At 38.9% G+C, this 18,164-nt stretch overlaps 1 protein-coding gene across 12 annotated transcripts in view; it reads left to right on the top strand.

Annotated features, from left to right (window-relative positions):
* Positions 1 to 18,164, top strand: part of CPEB3 (cytoplasmic polyadenylation element binding protein 3) — a 191,917-nt gene that overhangs the window by 143,272 nt on the left and 30,481 nt on the right. For 11 of the 12 annotated variants that reach the window (XM_053207281.1, XM_027062622.2, XM_027062626.2 and 8 more), the window contains one exon: positions 10,446 to 10,560. The exons of the other annotated variant lie outside the window; for it this stretch is intronic. In XM_053207281.1, the coding sequence (XP_053063256.1) occupies positions 10,446 to 10,560 (115 nt within the window). The remainder of the gene's footprint in view (positions 1 to 10,445; positions 10,561 to 18,164) is intronic. 12 annotated transcript variants of the gene reach the window in all.

Raw genomic sequence — 18,164 nt, 5'->3', positions numbered from 1 at the left:
ATTGGGGGAAAAAATGTTGGGAGCAAAGAAGCTGGAAACCAGTTGGATGCTCGCTCAGTTTTTTAATTTTTATTCTGTCCAATCTGTCTATAATTCTGTCTTTCCTATTCCCCTTTATGTATCAATAGGATCTCCAGCACTTTGAATCACTCCTCTTTAGTACAAAGACAGTCCAGATCCCTTTGCCTGGGACTTAAGACTTTCCCAGTCTGATTTCAAGTTTTTTTCCAACCTTTCTTTTTTCTGCTTTCCTTCTGAACCCCTTTTCCAGTCAACTGAAATATTTCGGCTCCCATTTCAGTTTCTGATTGCTACACTTATTTTTTTTAATTTTTTATTTTTGCTACACTGATTTTAAGACGCTTTCAAATGCCGTCTCTTTCCCGAAGCCTTCTCTGATCACTATACCACCTATAGTGACTCACACCTGCTATTATAGCTATCTTCAGCCCACATTCAGCCATATTTTTAAAAAATAATGTGCTGGCCTTCCTTTATACCATGTTTGAGGGACTCCTATGGGCAAGGCATTAGAGCTGGTTACTATGAATCAGACATAAAATCCTGTGTTCAGAAAGTTAATAGTATAATGGGTAGATAAAACAAGTATATAAATAAATACACAAACCTATAGAGCCTGGCACATAACAGGTTTTCAAATATTTGTCAAATTTAGGAAAAATATCAAATACAATGAAGATAAGATTAAGTGCTTTGGAGAGTTTATATATACCTGGAGTGATAAAAGAAAGCTTCTTGGATGAAGTGTCATTTAAACTGGGCCTTGAAAGATGAAAAGGGTTTGGAGATTGGCCGGGGGAGAGGTGGAGGTGTGGAAGTGTGGGAAACAGACATTTCAGAGAAAGGCAACAGCATAAACACAGAAAAGAGAAACCGCAGATTGAGTGGAGAACATATAGGTTGGTTAGATGGAGCACAAATGTGTGAAAGGGAGTAGAGGGGAATTAAATTGGGAAAATTAAGTAGTGGCTAAGTTACAGGGCACCTTGATTGATGGCCTCAGCCTTTGGATTTGTGGTATATTTACTTAAACTCTTTCATTCTCCACCTACCACCTCCTAAGACAATAACTATAATTTTATCTTGGCTCAGTCAAATCAGATTCACTATATCCCTCCTCAGAAACCTTCAGCATTTCTGATCTTTATTTTATTTTATTTTTTGTTCCTTTTGGTCTAAATTTGTGGTTTGGGCACCTTCTATCATAGTAATTTCTCCAAAGGAGGAATTTCTTCTCTAAAATGAGAGAAATACCTCCTATTCATAATAAATCCTTCCCCCTCTCCCCAGTCTCTGAATTTGCAATTGAGTCCAGAGTTTCTTAGTGCTTGAGTCTTTGGAAGCTATAATCCCTTTCTAGAGAGGTCTAAAAGATGCTGTAGTTCTGATCTACTGAAATGGTTTCTAGTGTGTAAAATAGCCAGTACCATCCTCCAAGGGACCATATCTAGTGTTTTCCAAAGTGTGTTATGAATTACACTTGTCCCATCAGACACTGGTCTCTTGAGAAGATCATTGACAAAAGGTTTGCTCATAGCAATGATAAATGTCATTTGTTGATAACTTTGTGCACTTTATATCCATTTGTTCCTTTAATTAAAGGTCCCATAGCCAAAAACATTTGGGTAAAATTGATATATTAAGGTTCTGAGAAGTCTTGCAGTAAATAAATTTGTATAATATTTTTTAAGCCACCATTTGATATACCTGTTTTGGGATTATTCCTGTGAAGATTTTGGTAGAATTAGTATTCCATGAAGTTCATTCAAAGAATAGGCTTCTTCCCAGGAAAAACTTAGGTAAGTAGAACTTTTATGTGAACATTACTGTCAAGAGTTTTAGTGATCAGCATGCCAGTAACAACAGCCTTGTCCTTGTACCATGGAGCTGCAAACACACATTTATGTAGACATTGGACAAAATTGTCTGGCTGCAGAGCACAATTGCTTGAGACTATGAACCTGAAAGTTAAAATAGCTGAAAATATGGTGCCAATTTCATTACTAAATCATTTTCTTCAGCTTTTCTAAATGCTAGTTTTATTTGCAGGTTTAAGAAGAATCTATCAGCCATTTCTTAACGCATTGAAAATGAGTTGAATGAATTTAGAAAAGAGAAGTTAACCATTCACAAATCAAAATGCATTTTGACTTGTTCAGGAGACTCTCAGGAAGCATGACTGGTGGCCAGTAACCTGGAGGACAAGGAGTCTTGCAGGCAACAGGACATCATTGCATTGGAAAGAGAGAGAGAGTGTGTGTGTGTGTGTGTGTATGTGTGTGCGTGCACACACCTACACACACACACACACACACTTTGGGTCAGATAAACCTGGTTTTCAGTTCTGAGTTCACTCTTTTAGTCTTAGTTTCCTTATCTCTAAAGTAGGTATAATGTTTGTAGCATAATAGTTATAGTGAGTTCAAGTGTGACAGTGTGTTAAAATGCCTAGCATAGTTGGGAATGCAAGCTGGTACAGCCACTCTGGAAAACAGTATGGAGGTTGCTCAAAAAACTAAAAATAGAACTACCCTATGACCCGCAATTGCATTACTAGGCATTTATCCACGGGATACAGGTGTGCTGTTTCAAAGGGACACATGCACCCCAATGTTTATAGCAGCACTATCAACAATAGCCAAAGTATGGAAAGAGCCCAGATGTCCATCGATGGATGAATGGATAAACAAGATGTGGTATATATATACAATGGAGTATTACTCGGCAATCAAAAAGAATGAAATCTTGCCATTTGCATCTGCGTGGATGGAACTGGAGGGTATTATGCTAAGTGAAATTAGTCAGAGAAAGACAAATATCATACGACTTCACTCATATGAGGACTTTAAGAGACAAAACAAATGAACATAAGGGAAGGGAAACAAAAATAATAAAAACAGAGAGAGGGACAAAACATAAGAGATTCATAAATACGGAGAACAAACTGAGGGTTACTGGAGGGGTTGTGGGAGGGAGGATGGGCTAAATGGGTAAGGGGCAGTAAGGAATCTACTCCTGAAATCATTGGTGCACTATATGCTAACTAATTTGGATGTAAATTAAAAAAAAAAAAATGCCTAGCATAGTGGTGTAGTGTATGTGCTCAAAAGTGCTAGTTTCTTCTTTCCTTCAAAAGGAAATCCTCTATCATGCCTGTGTTTTCTAAGTGATGTAGGAACAGCAGCAGCAACAATGAGCACTAGGTAATTCTGATCAATGAGTAGGTCCCAGTGGGGGTGGGGAGGGGGGGACATCAGAAATTGTGCTGATTAGGCCAAGCCCTGAGGCACTCACTGATGACCAGATACACTCCATTTCCATTATCCCTGGAAGGAGGCTTTCAGTAATCTGAGAGCTATAGAAGGGAAGATTCTGGACATCTTGTAGCATCTGCATCTGCCCCTCAGGAAAACCTTTGTTAATTCACCAGAACACTGATGAGCACAGAGCACTCACTAAGGGTTGGGCACTTTGCCAGGCAATTGGGACCCACACAGAGATATGGTCTCAGCCTTAGAGGACCCTAGCTCTCCACCCTAGAGCCCAGTGGAAGGAAATAGACATGTAAATACCAAGTGAAATAAGGAGGCAAAGTATGATAAAAGTATTATGAGGAGTAGTTGTGGGGTGGGGCTCAAAGGCAAAGTGGTCAGATGTTCCTGAGGGAGTCAGGAAGGCCTTTAGAGAGAAGATATTCCCTTAAATCTTCTGGTTGTAAGTATGGTTATTAATCATTGCATTTAATTGATAATGGCTTTATAAGTCCAGCATAGAGCAAGGCTGTACATCACCATTTTCAGGGCACAGTTTATGCATGGTCTGCTTTTTCTACTGGATGCTCTTATGAAACAGTATGCAGAGTGTTACATGAATTGTTCAAAAATAGCTGAAGGGCTGTAAGCCTGTGTGCATCAGGTAGGTTCTGCAGCTTACTGAAGATGGCAAGGGTTTCCTTTCAGTACCTGAACTGTTTCCTCACCCTGACGGTAGACCTGGAGCATTCTGGGAGGGCATGAGAAAATTTCCTAGGGTTACTTTTGGCACCCACTGTAGGAAGAATCCTGCCTATTTTGATGAAGCTCTCTGGGGCCTGCGATCTATTTGTATCTCAGGAATGGGAGGAATAGTCCGAGTGTGAGAGTTACAGTTTTTTGTGTGGAGGCCCAGTGGAGTTCTGACTGTAGGCCCAAGAGCAGCCCAGGGTTCAGAAGTCTTATCAAGAGCAATGAAACCATTAGCTATTAGGTTCCTTTCTGGCCACTTCCCCCAGAGGATACAAGGAGGGTATCTCCCCGTCTCCATCGGGTGGAGAGCAGCACTTGAGAATAATAGGTAGCATCTAAACTCCTGGAAATTGGCTGACCTGTTTGTTAGGGAGCTGTATGGTAAAAATTAGGTTGAAATGAGATGCCAAATATGAATGTTCTTTGAAGGATCCAAACCACAATTATTTGTGGCTATTAGTTTTGGTAGTTAATAATAATAAAAACAACCCCTTATAACATGGAAGAGATAAAGATGCCTCACAAACCACAAACTAGTTTGTTTGTGATACTGTGGGGCACTCGAGTCATTCTGTGAGGTCTGTGATGCTTAAAATAGAATTGCTGACAACTGGGGTGGGCCTGAGTTCATTACCAGCCGAGCTGTTGCAGCTGTATGTCAGCGGCCTGGAGTTCAGCTGACTCATCCTGGCTGTCAGAAGAGCGGTGATACTGCTGCTTGCTGGGGAGAGTGGTCCTGATGGTTCTGCAGTATTGCTTTTGTGGTTCATGTAGGGTGAAAGGATTGTAGGACTAGGGAGAGAAAAATGGAGGCCTTCTCCTGAAGAGCTTGAGTAGGAGTTTGAAGGGTATTGAAATGAGAAAGAGGAGATGAGGGTGAGGAGGCTAGGCCATGTGCTTTATGGGAAATTTATGGGAAAGAAAACAGCAGGAAGGGGTTGATCAGGTAGTTTCTGGAACTGGCCAGCAGATTGCACTGTTGACTCTGAACAGTTTGGTTGCTTTGCAGAGCTGCCTTGAGATGAATAGATGAAAAGGAAGGCACTGTGCAGTAGGATGATCATGTGTTGGATGTTTGTAACCAGGAGATGACCAGACAAGACAAAATATAGAGTGAGATGTTCAAAATGAGCTCAACATACTATTATTTATTGGTAGGTAAATGTGTAAATTCTAAATATGGGTATAAACTGAGAGAATTCTAGAGCCATAGGGTGGCTTGGTCATGTCTGGAAACTTAAAGCCCTAAGGTTTATGTTAAAAACTGTTTTATTAAAGCTAAGTGTTTTCTCTTACGCTGTTATTAAAGATATAATAAAAATGCATTTTATATTGAATGTTAACTTAGGGGCTTTTGCAAATTTTCAATGAATTTGCTTTTTACACTTGATCTTAGCCAAAAGGCCGAGAAGCGATTGAATTTGCTTTTTAGAAAATGTTATAGCTCCTTGTCAGAAATGAATGACCCATACTCGACCCATACTTTATTTCTTTTTATTTCCTAGCACGTGGCCTGATCTTATCCCTATTAATAAAACTTCAGTTTTTACATAGAACTATAATTATTTTATTCCTCATTGATATCAAAATAGAGAAACATCTCTTTTGTGCAGTTCAGTCTGAAAACTTTCAGTTCTTTGAATAGCTATTCATTATTTATATTTACTCTATTCTTAACCATTTAAAGTTAACTTCTACAAGAGCAACCCTTTTAGAGCAATAGCAGGAAATAAGTGAGAAAAGGCCTTGATTAGAGTGAAGTTTCTACAGTATTTTGTTCAGTTGGTTCAACCTTGTTATGCCATATTTTGATATATACTAAAAGTAAGATATAATTGGGCAGTATTATCCAAAGTGTGTTTATTAATAGGTGTTGTGAAAAAATTGGTTCCATGAAAATAATTTAGGAAATGCTGGGTTAAAACAACATTTGATCAGATTTCTTTCCTGTAGAACCTCTTAGAGCTTTTGGTTAATGTACACCAATGGGTGCCCTGAAACTCCAAGAAGGAAGAGATAGTATATAACTTTTCCTAAGCAAGGCTTGTCTGGCAGAGCCACCTTACAGACTGACAGTTCACAGAACATACACTGGGAAACCTTGAAACGGAAAATGAGTGCGTTCAGTACTATTTTATGTTTCTTGAAGAGTTACTATATGGCATAAATTGATATATTTATAGCATCACCTTTATCTTTAGTTTTTGCCTTTTCCTTAAAAAGATTTGCCTTTGGAGATAAGCAATTACACAATAAGATTATTAATTCTTTTTTTTTTAATTTTTTTTTAACGTTTATTTAGTTTTGAGACAGAGACAGAGCATGAACGGGTGAGGGGAAGAGAGAGAGGGAGACACAGAATCGGAAGCGATTATTAATTCTTAAGAATTAAAAAACAAATAATTCAGCCAAAGAGTAGTTTCACAGTCCTCACTGAGCTTCTGTAGGAATACACGCTTAAAAAAGAAACTAAGGAAAGACCAACCATTTTAGTATTTTCTCCCACTTTGAGAGCTGTGTGGTAAGTAAACCTTTCTAGTCTAAGATCACAGTCTGGGGCCCACAGGATAGATCTGGGCTGCAGTTAGTTTTTTTGTTTTGTTTTCTTTTTAAATTTTTTTTTAATGTTTTATTTATTTTTGAGACAGAGAGAGAGACAGAGCATGAGCAGGGGATGGGCAGAGAGACAGTGAGACACAGAATCCGAAGCAGGCTCCGAAGCAGGCTCTGAGCTGTCAGCACAGAGCCCGACGCGGGGCTCAAACCCACGTACCATGAAATCATGACCTGAGCTGAAGTCAGATGCTTAACCGACTGAGCCACCCAGGTGCCCCTGCAGTTAGTTTTGTTTAGCCTGTCCCAGTGATTTTAACATTTGAATTCATTCTCAACATTTTAAAATCTTGGTTTCATGTGAAAATCTGAATTTCTAGCTAAACTTGAAAAATGGAAAAGTCTTACAACACATTCACAAATGATAACTACTTCTCTGCTTCCTTTAAAAGGAATGGTTTACTCTAGCGTGTCATTGCCTGCTTACCAACTGCTGTCCTGGGGACTGGCAAATTTATGCTATCCCTACAGACGTTTGGTGTTGTGTAACTCCTGCTATAAGGACATGGCATGGCTGAAGGGCTAATGGGTGGTGCCTCTTTCTAGAGTGATCTTTATAAGCAAATGTGGTCTCCAGGAAAGAGTGTTGGAATCAATATCGGGCTCATTTAAGGGAATTTTCACCATGTCTGATAAAGCCCCTGTACTTGTCCTCAGGACATTGAGGCTCTTACTGCCCAGAGTATAGCCTATTTGATAACATACTAAAAGAGTTGTTTCTCTCTCTCTCTCTCTCTCTCTCTCTCTCTCTCTCTCTCACACACACACACACACACACACACACAGCGATCCCTATATATGTAATGGTTGTTTTACTGAGAGAAATTTATGATGAATTAAAAAAGAATTGTAATTTCATCCATTCTCAAAAATAATTATTAAAAAAACAAAGATAATCAAAAAGAAGTTCTCTTATTTATATTTCACCCCTTTGTATAAAATATTTGAGTCACCTTAAAAACTATGGTATTCAAAAAGTAGAGAAATATCTATATATATAAATCAGGACCAGAAAATGTATTCGAAGAGTAAGTCAGAAAGATAAAATATGAATATCAGGCCCTGAGGGCTGAGAATTAACTTAGAAGCTGGAGAACATGCCTTGTGTGAGAGTGGGCTTATATTTCAGAGATAATCCAGGGTGAATGGAACTTCCCAGTGCAAAACAGTACCTCAGTATTACTTTTTGCTTAGTGTGTAGAATGTGCTGATGTTGAGCACTCTCAACAATAGCCAAATTATGGAAAGAGCCTAAATGTCCATCAACTGATGAATGGATAAAGAAATTGTGGTTTATATACACAATGGAGTACTACGTGGCAATGAGAAAGAATGAAATATGGCCCTTTGTAGCAACATGGATGGAACTGGAGAGTGTGATGCTAAGTGAAATAAGCCATACAGAGAAAGACAGATACCATATGGTTTCACTCTTATGTGGATCCTGAGAAACCTAACAGAAACCCATGGGAGAGGGGAAGGGGAAAAAAAAAAAAAAAGAAGTTAGAGTGGGAGAGAGCCAAAGCATAAGAGACTCTTAAAAACTGAGAACAAACTGAGGGTTGATGGGGGGTGGGAGATGGGTATTGAGGAAGGCACCTTTTGGGATGAGCACTGGGTGTTGTATGGAAACCAATTTGACAATAAACTTCATATATTGAAAAAAAAAAAGAATGTGCTGATGTTGGCCTATGTTGACATTTCTCTGATTCTGTATGGGTGGGAGCTCTGAGGAGCTGTTTTCTGGTGGCAGCTGGGAAACGCAGGTTTTGTGAATACGATTTAATCATTACTGTCCTTGAGTCTTCTTCCTGTACTTTTACCTAATCTATAATACAAGAATAGGCTAAGGGAATGGGTTATGTGTGATGTACTGAGATGAGGGTGCGGCGGGAGAGGAGGCAGTAATGACGGCTCTCAGCAGGAAGGTTTGAGATCTTCTGCAGAGTTCTTTTCAGCAGCAGTAACGTACAGCTATTAGAGAAGGCTGCATTTTCTGTACTTCTGATTAAATGAAACCAGAACACCATGGATACTACAAGGGAATTGTTTTCATTTGTGAAACAAAGTGACCCACAATTAAATTCAGTTATCTTAGAGTGATTGGAGTTGCCTTACCAGGTCCTGAAGCTGCCTTCAATTTATCAGGGATGAAACTGGAAGAAGAGAAGACTGTGCAGAAAAAGATATGTCTTACTTTTTTGTTATTGGTGATATTAGGATCTTTGTTTTTATAATGTAAAGAAATTATGTTTTTAATTAAAAATTAATAATGGGTCCTCATGAAGGGATTTAAAAGGGGTGCTTTATGGTATTTGTGAGTCTCCCTTTGTGGTAAATGTCAAGGGAATGGTAATTTAGTCACACAGACCAGCAAATGTTATGCGGAAAAACTAGATTTTTCTTTTTCACATGATAAAGGTGGAACAAATGCTTCAATGTTAACAGAATTGCAAACAGGTCCCTGTTTTCAGGGTCTAAGGAAGAAATGGAGATTTTACTGCTTCTGGATAACTGATGAAGGCAACAAGGTTGTAAAAAGCAAAAAGTTAGGTGGGGGTGAATTTTGTAGCTGTCATAAGGAATGTATGGACTGTTTCTAACTGAGCAGTGCCAGTTTTGGAGTTGACTCAAGGTGTTTGAAAGCGTAATTGACAGGTTTACTACCTTTCAAATGAGAGTACTTCTAGATATATAAGTCAGGCCACATAAGAAATCATCTTATGCGTTTTTTTGCATTAAGTGTTGACAGTTAAGCAATGGGGAAGATGAAGAATTGTGTTGATACTAAGGAAATGAAAATTCAGCTGTTTAGTTTCCTATCCTAATCTGTGAGGGTAAAGAGGTGTGTTCCATAAAGACAGACCCGGTTCTCTGCTTCTACAGACCTAGACCATTTCCCAGAGCACCTGGCTGGCTGAGTGGCTCCTTGATTCTCAGGCAGTGCCGACGCTCACCTTTTGATGTGGGAGGGTTTTTTTGGTTTTTTTGTTTGTTTGTTTGTTTTAAGCTCTTCTTCGGTGATTGAGTTAGGGATTGAAACAAATATGTTTTAAGGTTAAGATTCTGATGAAATACTTTATTTTTTGTAGGCAGGAAGTCAGAGTACCAGTGAAGAGATATTACCAAATAGAAAGAAGTATGTTCATAAAGATTTCTTTTTCTACTCTTTGAAAAGTTACTTCAGTTTCTAAAGGCTCACCTTTATTTACCCAAACTTGTTTAAGAAAATCAGATAAATCAAAAATAGGTAACACTGTGTGCTTCAGTATTTGATACTGCCATTAATTCCATGCTAACTTGATGGGTTAAACCACATTTCTTCTGTTTGGGTTAAACCACATTTCTGAAGGATAAATGTTTCAAGCTTAGGGGTTGATAAGAATTTAAAAGCCAGACATATAGATAATTTTTAGAAAATATTCCTAATGTTCCTGTTCCCTTTCTTTAGGTGAGCTCTTAAAAAGCTAAGTGCTAAACTGTGACAGGTTGTAAACAGTCTATCATGTGTTAAAATGGATCTGATTTAGAATGCAGAGTCTGTCTCTAAAAGACTGCCTTTTCTCAAAACCGCAGGTCGTTTCTGAAGGTTTATGTCTAGAGTGTTGAGTATAGTATCTGTAAGTAGATTCCCCAAGAGTTCTGTTGAAAGGCACTTAATGCAGATTACATAAATTAATAACTGGATTTTGTTTGGGTTATGTATGTTGTAAAATGCACAAATCAGTGGGTTTGTCTTTAGTCACCTTATTCTCATTTGGGGTTGATGGAAATGAAGTAAGGACCAAGTAAACGACTTTTTTTCAGGTGCAAATTCGACCATGGAACCTAAGTGACAGTGACTTTGTAATGGATGGTTCTCAGCCTTTGGACCCCAGAAAAACTATCTTTGTTGGGGGAGTTCCACGACCCCTTCGAGCTGGTGAGTGGAAATAGTAACACCACAACAACAAAACCACCAACAACAAAATCCCCAATATGTATGTAGTGTTCAATATTTTCTAGGTTTCCGATCGACTATACACAGTCTCCAAAAGAAGTTTCACTGAGCTGACTGACTCTTTCAGGATTAAACATTTTCTCCCCAGATGGTTTATTTTCTTATGGTACAAGAGTGAATTTCATTAAACTGTTATTTTGACAGGATGAATTCTATTTAGTACTGTCATATTCAACCACATATTTTTAAAATAATAACAATACATTTGTCAGTATGCGTTCTTATGCGAGTCAGCATTGTTATGTGTGACAGAAAAAGCAGTGACCCCATCAGAAATCTGTCCACCACAGCTGTGTACCCCTCAGTGACAAGCCAAACTGCTGCTCTGCTAGAAATTGTGTCCCTGGGAATCGAACTGGGAATCTTCCTAAGTGAAACAGGTTCCTATTTTTTCTTATGCACTTTGAAAAATGAGTTATGTATTTGAGCGTTTTTATTATGACTTTTTAAAAGCTTCCCTATTTTTTTCTTTTTTAAGTTCTTTTCCAATGATGAAATAATTGTGCCTGCTGAAATCAGATAGATCATAATTGACTGGGGCATTTGAAGTGATGCTGAGCTAATGAGTTCAATAGTTAAGTCCAAAGACAGATCTAATCAGTTGGGGATCAGTGTTCTACCAGTAAAATACAATAAAATTATTTGTTAGAACGGAGTTTTTAAAGTGCTTAAAATAATTGAGTTTGCTTTTCAAAAATGAGATGACAAGATAACGTTACCATTGCCATAGCAGTTGCAAAAGTGCAGTGTGATCTCTGTTATTTGGAAGCAAGCAGACATAGCTCTACCTAAAAAAAAAAAAGAAGACAAGAAAAAAAGAAAAAGCAGTGATCATTAAAATCAAGTTGTGAAAAAAGAATTATAAAATGTACCTACAGCTATTTGTCTCTGACTTTGATAACTTCTTAATTCTAAATGTCAACATTTCTTAACACATTTATTCAAATCTCAACTTCAGTCTGCTCCTCAAAGCTTTCTGTAGACCCATATAAAGACATATCCATAATTCCATTTTGAAAGGCATTAAAACACATTAATTATGACTGTGAAGGTTGTAACTTTACAGTTTTTCAGAAAGCCAAATATCTTTAGGTCTTGTTCTCACTCTAGTGGAAAAGTGTGCCGAGGGTAAGAAAGCAAAGCGGCAGAGATGTCTCGCCTTGATCCACTGTTAGAGAATAAAGTCCAGGAAGTGCTAACTGGGATGTGGACAGCATTATGAGATGAGGGCAAATGCAGCTCTTTGTTTCTAAACTTCTTGTGCTTTAAAAAAAAAAAAAAAAATGGGGGTGGGGGCATGGAATATTCCTGTCTTTTTCTAACTGGTGTTATGTTTGGGAGTGGAAAGGGAGAAGAATCCCCTTTGACAGTCTTTTACTTGTATAGGTGTTCTTAAAGAATAGATATTCATTGCTAGCATTCTAGTTATTCTTTTTTTGCAGCTAACTACAAGCACAAATTAGTTTTAATATTCTAGCCCCTCTCCTTTTGTAGATGGGGATCTGAAAAAATAAATTCTGAAAGAAAAAGTCCCACATTTATAAAAATAACAGAACTGGCTTTAACCTTTTATGTCTGTTTTTAAGTCACAGACACAATAGTGTATAAGCTAAATTCCTTTTTTTATTATTCACCATTTTCATTATTATTCACAAGATGCCGCAAGTCCTAGGACTAGATAAGAATTATATTTAGTTGTTTAGTCAGAAATGGGATTTTATGTTCCCTGCCTACCTGCTGTAAGTCTTGAGGTACTCTTTCTTTTTTGAGCTAAGCTAAATTTTTTGTTGTAAAATTGGTTTTTTTGCAGTTTTGTGGATAATGTCTGCATTCACTTGATCTAATGAAAACGTTCCCCTATGTCAACACCTCCCATAAGAGTAGCTAGTTTCTAGATGGCTAAGCAATCTTAGAATTTTACTGTCTATCTAAGACTTTGAGATTGGAATCTATGTAATCTAAACAAAAAGAGTTAACATCTGCAGCTTTTATCCACGTGCATAGAATTGGGTTTCTTTGGAACACACTGAGCTTTGTGGACTGGTGTGTGCCTTGGAATAGAGGACTATTTTTAAAGGAATTCATTTTGACTTTGCTAGGCAGTCTTGAGTTGAATACAATGCAGTTCACTTGAACAATAAACATTTATTGAGCATCCACGTGTTACTGGCACAGAGCAAGTATGTGTCATGCCAAACTGAATGAACATCCCACTGTCGTGTTAAATAGGTCATCGTCTACAGAGAGTCACAGATTTCAGAAAAGAAGAAAACAAGAAATGTATTAATAGAAGTATCCAGAAGTAATTGGATACTAAATTGTACTTTTTAACACACTGGATCTCAAATTTGGTTTTTAAGTATTTTAGGACATTTATTATTACTTCTAAGGGAGTATTGTGGTCATAGAATTCTTAAAAGTCTTAAAGCTATCTCAGGCACTACATACAAGGTGATCCTGGAGTAGACATAGTTGATAGTATTCAACACGTGAGATTTTTAGGTATCCAGATTGATTTTCACCTTACCTGGGGACAAAAATTGTCCTTTAACATGTTATAATGAATAAAATGTAATAACTACAGTTATTCCTTTGAATTTTGTGAGGCTTTTTCTCTTTGATATGTTACCGTTGTAAGACAGGGACTGTTATTCCTAATAAGTTATTCTAAATAAAGTCCTTATCCTACCAAACAGAAACACACAAACCCTCCTAAAGAATTAAGGTAACCTGTTTTAAGCAGTATTGCCCTGGCTGAGTATCAGTAGATCCTTCCAGTCTTTTTGATAAGCCTTCCTTTTTAAATTTCATGTTGGGAGGGGGAAAAAATCATAGGTCTAGAAAATTTAACCCTGAAAATGGGAAAATATCCATGGAAAATCTAGATGAGTTTACCCAGTTAGATTGCTTGATTGGTGGTTGCTCTAGGTTAAATAATACACATTCCTACTCTCTTTGTCCCTCCCTTCCATCCCTCTTGTCAGTGACAGTGGCAAGCCAAAGACGGTTTGCCTTAAGTCTCTTGGTGTTTCTCAGGTCTTGTTCTCCTTCCACTCCCCACCACTTCCCACCCCCATCCTTGGAAAGGCTATAGGTAGACTCGCCATGCCGTCATGTGGCTACGGTCTGCATATTCTTCAGAGTCAGTGCCAGGAAAGGGGTGGTCTGTCTGGTTCTCTACCTGCTTCCACCTGAAAGTACAAGAGCATGTTACCAGTCTTCATTCAAGTAATGTGAACAGCACATCTTCCTGAATCTCAACACAGAAATAGCCCTGTTGTATATCCCTGTGGCATTAGGACCTATTTTCCTCTGAGAGGAAATAAGTGCCAGGCTTGGGGATTATGAATAGGCCATCAGGAAAAGGTGGAGAATGAAGCTTCTGGTCTCTGTACACACCCCCAGTTTAGAAACATGAGTTTATGACCCCAGATTCTCGGCTTAGATATCTAATATGAAGATTGCCTCGGGGATCAAGCTTTGGGACCCATCCCCTTCTAACTTTAATAAGGCTTGGAACACCCTCAGACTTCCTCTCTCATTAGGGACATGTGAGCTGATCTTCCACATCATGACTTCCTTCTGACAGTTTATCTGATCAGGTCCTGCAGAACAGATCAATCTTGAGAGATTGCTCACGTGAGTCCCTGGAGCCTGCCAATTACTCATCATCTTTGGGTCTCCTGTCTTTCCTATTGTTCTGATAATTCTTTCCTGTCTTTTTCTCCTCTACTAATATTCTGTAATGGACCCTGAAGTTCCCTTCTCCATCTCCCCCCACCCCGCCCCCACTCCCACCCCACCACCTGTACTGCGAGGATGACTTTTCTGGGAGGAAAACAAAACAATACAAAAAATTTGAGGTAAATATTCAGTGACATATGACATACATTTAGCTAGCATCCTGAATTTTTCTAAGAGCACTTATTTTAGACATTCTGTACAAACATTCTGGTAGTTCACATGTATTAGGAATCACATCCTGATTTGTGATTTAGGAAATAGTATTGGAACCATATCCTTTTTTGTTGTTATTGTTCTGTGAAGTGGTAAAACCAGGTTTCTCAGTGGGAACAAGTCCCAAGTTCAGTATGAGTTGTCCCAGATAAACTCCAGATTTGGCACACTGACTTGATTAATTGGATTGCCTTTAGGGTTAAGGATTTTCTAATGCTAGTCGTTCTCCCCCTCAAACCCTTACCCACAGCTGGTGTCAAACATTGCCATATCATTGGCAGGTTGAATAATATTAGCGTACAGCCAAAGTAAGACTGGGAGGAACTGGTGCTTCTGGAGCAGAAACCAGGCCAAGTTAATATTAAGCAAAGATTTATGAGTAGAGAGAAAAACACCCCCTGGGCAAAACTAAACATTAGAGCACCACTCTGTGCTCAGCAGTGTGTTCAGAGCTCTCATGTATGTTTAATCGTCATGATAACGTTGTAAGTGGTGGACTTTTCATTTTAGAGATAAGGAAGCAGAGTTCAAAGGGGGGTGATTGGCCAAGGCCACAATAAGTAGAAATGCCACGATTTAAACTCAGGTCTCCAGACTTCCAAGTTTGGAGCTCTTTGTACAGAAGGAAGCTGCTTTATCAAGCTGAGATCTGAGATGTTGTCTCAGTAACAGTATTAACAGTCAACTGGATACCAGTCTGATTTAATCAAGTTTGGTGCTCATTCCCTCCGACTTAGTTGGTTGTTCATACAGTTATTTGAAAATATTCTTAGTGGAAGTTTATGAGCATATTTTCACCATTTAAAATGTGTGAACTGCCTTGCTAACCAATTCGGCTATGGTAGAAAACCTAGACAGTCCAGCTTCTAGTTGAATCTTGCTTTCTTTCAGAAGTCCAGATCTCTTTGTCATCCCGAGGTGCCTTCTGCCTCTTTCCTGTTTGCTTTGTACTTATTTCCACAAAGAAGAAATGTGGCTTCTAGATTCACAGTTTAGAATCTGGAAAGATGAATGTGTTGATATTTCCCTTGGGGATTTTCATTCCTGCTCTACACCATTTGGTTCTCATAGTATCTCAGACTTAGACATTGCCTATGGCTGGCTTTGAAATCTAGTTAAATGATAGGAACAGGACTCTGGTGTGGGGTAGGATGAGGGAGTCATCATGATTTTCTCTCTGGTGAGCTAAAGTCCCTTTCAGATCTCTGTGAAGATTCAGAAGCAAATCCAAGGAACAGGGGTGCCTGGGTGGCTTAGTCAGTTAAGCGTCTTACTTCGGCTCAGGTCATGATCTCACGGTTTGTGAGTTCGAGCCCCGCATCAGGTTCCGTGCTGACAGCTCAGAGCCTGGAGCCTGCTTTGGATTCTGTCTGTCTGTCTGTCTGTCTCTCTCTCTCTGCCCCTCCCCCGCTCACACTCTGTCTCTCTCTCACAAATACATAAACATTAAAAAAAAAAATCCAAGGAACCATAAGTGGGGTTTAGATTCAATTTCAGAGGCATAGTCTCCACAACCCAGAGGAATTCTTAGATTTCTGTATGCTACACACAACTGCAATATTCTTGTTTCCCTCTCCGGCTGTGACATAGTGAAGCTCATCTCAAGAGCCAATCTATAGATCAGAGTCCTAGTAGTTTTGTTGTTACCATTCCTGAGATGACTTGAATTGTCAGGAGCACAAAGTGTCTCATCGAAAGTACAAAATGCCATTGGATATGGCTACCAGACCTGCTGATTCCCCACCCCTGTGGTGACCAGACAGATCCTGTGAATACTGTTTGGATAGGAAGGGAAAAATAAAAAGTCGTCTGAAGATTCCTGCCTTCCACATGGACTCTGGATGCCTGCTGTCACTTCCATCTGTCTGAATTCCAACCTCCACCTCTATTCCCTGCTCTGGTAGCCTCATCTTCCTCAGGTCAAATGTTACGAATGTGCCTGGGAGCTGCACTGTCTGCCTTCTACAGAGGATGGTTTAGAATGAGGATTCGTTGTCATGGGCTTAGTAGAGTTGGCTGCATTTTTCCAATAAGGCACATCCTTGATCAAAACTACATTTCATGAGCAGGGTTGAGATCACAAGATATAGATAACCCCATGAAGGTTTTAGTTGACTTCTGCCAGATCCTGCTTTTCTTCTGTTTTTCTCTCTTCTTCCTAAGTAGTCAGAGTGGTAGTCCTCTTCATGGCTCAGCTTCACCCACATCAGAAGGGAATTTATATTAGCTTTCCTGTATTAGCTGGTGATACTCCTTTTAAAGAATCCTTTTAATACCTAGTCTCTTGGAGTGCCTGGGTGGCTCAGTCAGTTAAGCCTTTGACTCTTGATTTCGGCTCAGGTCATGATCTTGCAGTCATGGGATTGAGCCCCATGTCATGCTTTGCACTAACAGTGCAGAGCCTGCTTAAGATTCTCTCTCTCCCTCTCTCTCTGTCCCTCCCTTTTCCTTGCTTGCTTGTGCACATGTGCATGTGCTTCCTCTCTCTCTCTCAAAATAAACATTTATAAATAAACAAACAAATAAATAAATAAAAGCTAGTCTCTAAACATAGTTTTAAATTTTGACGTCTGTAGGTGAATTTTATGTTCTATATAAAGAAAATGTTTTAGATTAGAAATTTATAGGACTTAAGAAAGTCTTGTTCTGTGTTTCTGTTAGTCACCTGTGTAGTGGATGAATTCAATTGGTCTCTCTCTTTTTTATAATGCTGTTTTTACCAAGCATGGCTACTTTTCTCAATAATTAGAAATTCTGTTTAGTACTTAAATGACACCAATCTGGTGTTAGAACCCAGCATGAGTTTAGCCTGCAGCAAGTGTGCTTGTAGTGAAGAGTAGCTGACTGAGTAAAGGATTAAATATAAACAGCAGTTGTTTGACTGTTATTTACTTTTCTTCAAGAGTGATCACAGTATTAGACCTTCTGTAGTTAAAACAGAGATTAGGGTAGAAAGAGGGATGGGAAATCTTCAAACTCTCTCCCAAAACAACTTTTTAGTCACCTTGATTTCTTGTAGCTTCTCAACAAGTTGTCCTTCACTTGAGTGAGATTTCATTGCCTTAAACGTCTGCCAATTTTGGTGGCCAAGAAAATGACTGTATAAAAGTGTACAAGTAGAAAGGATTTATTTATAATTAGCTTTCATAAAAGAATGAGTGAGGGTTTTTGCTTTATATCAAAAGTACTTAACTGCCAGCAATATCAGTCACGACCTAATCTTTGGCATGTGAAGATGATTTTCCAGCAGCTAGATTCACCAAGTAATAGAATGTTCGTGCTGTGGAACCACCTTCTCTGATGTCCGAGGATCCCTAAAATTCCTTTGGAGACCACTGCGCTGTAAAAGAGCCTATGGTTATAGTAACTCTTCTCCTTAGCTGGGGCTTCAAGCTTTCAGGCAGTATACCTTCTCTCTAAATGAGTGCTTTCATGAGTCCTTTCTAAGGGTGGAAGACAAGTGGCATTCAGTTCCTTGCGGACATTCTTCTCCTGGGCTGTTCACCAGGCTGAGGGAGTGCTTGCTCTCTTATTCCATTCCAGGGGAAGCTGGGTCTTTGGAAAATTAG

The sequence above is a fragment of the Acinonyx jubatus genome, chromosome D2, assembly GCF_027475565.1.
Source record: "Acinonyx jubatus isolate Ajub_Pintada_27869175 chromosome D2, VMU_Ajub_asm_v1.0, whole genome shotgun sequence".
NCBI classification, from domain to species: domain Eukaryota; kingdom Metazoa; phylum Chordata; class Mammalia; order Carnivora; family Felidae; genus Acinonyx; species Acinonyx jubatus.
This window is presented reverse-complemented; position numbering and strand designations above follow the sequence as displayed.